The sequence below is a fragment of the Mus pahari genome, chromosome 14, assembly GCF_900095145.1.
Source record: "Mus pahari chromosome 14, PAHARI_EIJ_v1.1, whole genome shotgun sequence".
Classification (NCBI taxonomy): Eukaryota; Metazoa; Chordata; class Mammalia; order Rodentia; family Muridae; genus Mus; species Mus pahari.
In genome coordinates, this window is record NC_034603.1 from 38884923 (window position 1) to 38887606 (window position 2684).

General features: G+C 50.9%; 1 protein-coding gene across 1 annotated transcript; it reads right to left on the minus strand.

Moving 5' to 3' along the window:
- Nucleotides 1–570: 570 nt before the first annotated feature.
- Nucleotides 571–2201, minus strand: LOC110332343. The gene is made up of 2 exons (XM_021213515.2): nt 1101–2201; nt 571–1022 (listed from the first exon to the last, which is right to left on the minus strand). The coding sequence occupies exon 1, from the start codon at nt 2003–2005 to the stop codon at nt 1640–1642; it is 366 nt and encodes a 121-aa protein (XP_021069174.1). The 5' UTR covers nt 2006–2201; the 3' UTR covers nt 571–1022; nt 1101–1639.
- Between the last annotated feature and the right edge of the window lie 483 nt (nt 2202–2684).

Sequence of the window (2684 nt, forward strand, 5' to 3'; positions counted from 1 at the left end):
CACGGTACAACCGGAAACTGACATAACTATTCTGGTACCTTGGAGATGTGATTTGGGGGAACAGTGCCATTGATGGTTAGAGGGAATACTGTAAACAGGCTGTCGTCGGGGAACAGTGGATGTCAGACTTGTGGCACTTAGAGTGCAAAGAAGCAAAAATACCAAGTCACATGGTAATACGGGATAAAGAAGACCAGAACAGTGAAGGGAGGCCCTTCTCTTGGAAAACAATTTATAAAAACTCAGGCTGGACCAATCCAGAGCTTAGCTGAGGGACTGTGCTGGGAGGCAAGTGGGGATTCTTACACTGAGCAAGGGGGCATGGCATCATGTGGCAAAGTCAGACTGCTGTGGAAACAGGAATCTGGACACAGTGGCAGATGCCACAGAGGGGCCCGTATAGCTATTTGGTGTGGAGAGATTCTGTACCTAGAAATGCTATATAGCCAAGTCAGCTTTCCAGGGAGAGTGGGGAGGTTTTAAAGAAAAGGGAGTGAAAGCTAGAGCAGAACAGGAAATCTGTCAAGAGCCATCATACGGTTGGAAGTTGATGGACCAATGAATTCAGAGGAGACTGAGAATATGATTTATTTCATCAGACATACTGCAATTATAGACATTTCCACAGAGTATAGCAGTGTTAAAAGTTTTGCATTTGAACAGCTGACATGAATAAACAGTGGGTAGGTGAAAAACCTGCAAAAGCGAGCTCTGGTATTCACTTTTTTTGTCTGAGATGACAGATTTCAGCAGGAACTCTGTTACTGACAGTCCTTAGTCCCAGCCCCTTCATCTTGGTACCACAGCTTTAAAAGGCCTCTAGGCTGAAATGAAGTCACCATCGAATTCTCTAGCATAGTCCTCCATTGGACCACAGCAAAGGAAAGCCCTCAGTCTCATCTCATGGAACACACGAATTCTAGGCCTCCATCTCTGAAGACTTGTGGTCTCCTGTTCCACACAGTCCATAAACCCATCTTGAGTGTTGACTCTCTGGTGGTCAGTTCTGGTAGCCACAAAACCTAGAAAGGGAAAAATGCACACCCCGCATCAGCCCCAACTCCTGAAGGGTCAGAATCATCTTGACCAACGCCACTCACCTCCTCCAGCATCCAGCCATATCCGCTGCTCTCCCAGGTCCGCCAGCTTGGTGCTCAGAGTCCTAACCGAAAGAACTAGGCACAGCTGGTTCATCCCGGGGTGACGCAGCATCACAAGGCTCCAGCACTCCGAGCTAGGGTGCTGACTCTCCTTGCGGTACCTTCTCGGAGGCCGCAGGCTCGGGTCTGGTTCATCCTTTAAACAACAGAAGGCTGGACTCTGCTCTACAAACACAAAAATTCTAGGCCCTCACCTCACAAAGTGGTAGGATACAGAGACATCCTAATTACAAACGGGGTTCAATTCAATCTAGGATTATACTAATTGCACTCAATGTACAAGCAGCACAGCTATTTCATTACCTGCAGCGACTCTGGACCGTCTGATGAACAGTTAGACAAAACGACAACAAAGAAAAGAAGCATCGAATGCTAGATGAAGGGGGTGCAGCGCGTCTCCGAAACAAAAGGCTACGTTTCTCATTCCTCTCCCCTCTCCTTCCCTCGACTCTGCGCCCACCCCGTCGGGCCCTGGCCGCTTAGGCAAGCTGCAAATGGATATAGGTGAAGATGCAGGAGGTGATGGAGAAGGCGATGGCCGCGTAGATGAAGATGGAGAGGTGCGGGAAGTGGTCAAGGTAGCAGCCCTCTTCCACTGGAGGCTCTTCTTCCTTGGGCTCTGGACGCACAGCGGCCTTTCGGGACAGTCCAGCGCGGGTCCCCGGAGCCCTCCCGCTCGAACGCCGACCAGATTTCCTGCTAGCCGAGGATGCAGACTTAGGTGCACGCGCAGTGTGGCCCTCCTCCAGGGGAGGCTTATCGAACAGGCCCTCGTACTCAGGGTCAGAGTCGAAATACATCTGCTCTGGACCCCAGGGCTTGCGCGAAAAGGGACCTTTAGCCATGGGCGCAGAGCACGGGCGGATAAGCTGCTGAGACTAAGAGGCGAAGTCCCTTAGTCTGGGTCGCAGTGCAGTGGGCGGTGGCCCGGACTGCAGCAGTATTTCTATACCCTGGATGGGTGGGGGTGATAGGGGCGGAGCCAGCAGAGCAGGGGGCCTCTACGGGGTCCGGGGCCTCTCTGCCCTGATCGCACTTTCTCTGGCTCCTCCTTTCCGCCCACAGCCTGTTGCAGAGGTTGGCTAGCCAGTTTCTAGCGCCTCGCAAGTCTTGGCGCAGCAAAGTCTATCTCCATAGCAACGAGACTGTTGTGCGGGGGAGGAGGCGAGAGACTTTGGGATCTCCCAGCTAGTAAGGGGGACTTGGCAGTCTGGAAGCAGAAATGCAGGGGGCAAAGCTCCAAGCTGTGTGGGGAGCTTCCCCGGGGTTTTGTTTCTTCTTTTCAAAGACAAGAATAATGCTAGATCTTAAAATTTGATGGACACGCAAACACATTTAATGAGATGACGCACGAATGCGTAGTTTTATAACCAAAGGACATTGCATTGTATGTGAGAGTCACGTACATGAAAATCAGCGAAGAAAGGCCAACTGACAAACTGTTAACCACTTAACTCTGATCACTCGATACATTATTGTCTTAAAAGCCCTTACTAACTCCTGATCCCTTTCTGGCTCCATCCA

Coding starts and splice junctions, on each gene's coding strand:
- LOC110332343 (XM_021213515.2), bottom strand. CDS start 2,005: ATGGCTAAAGGTCCCTTTTCGCGCAAGCCCTGGGGTCCAGAGCAGATG.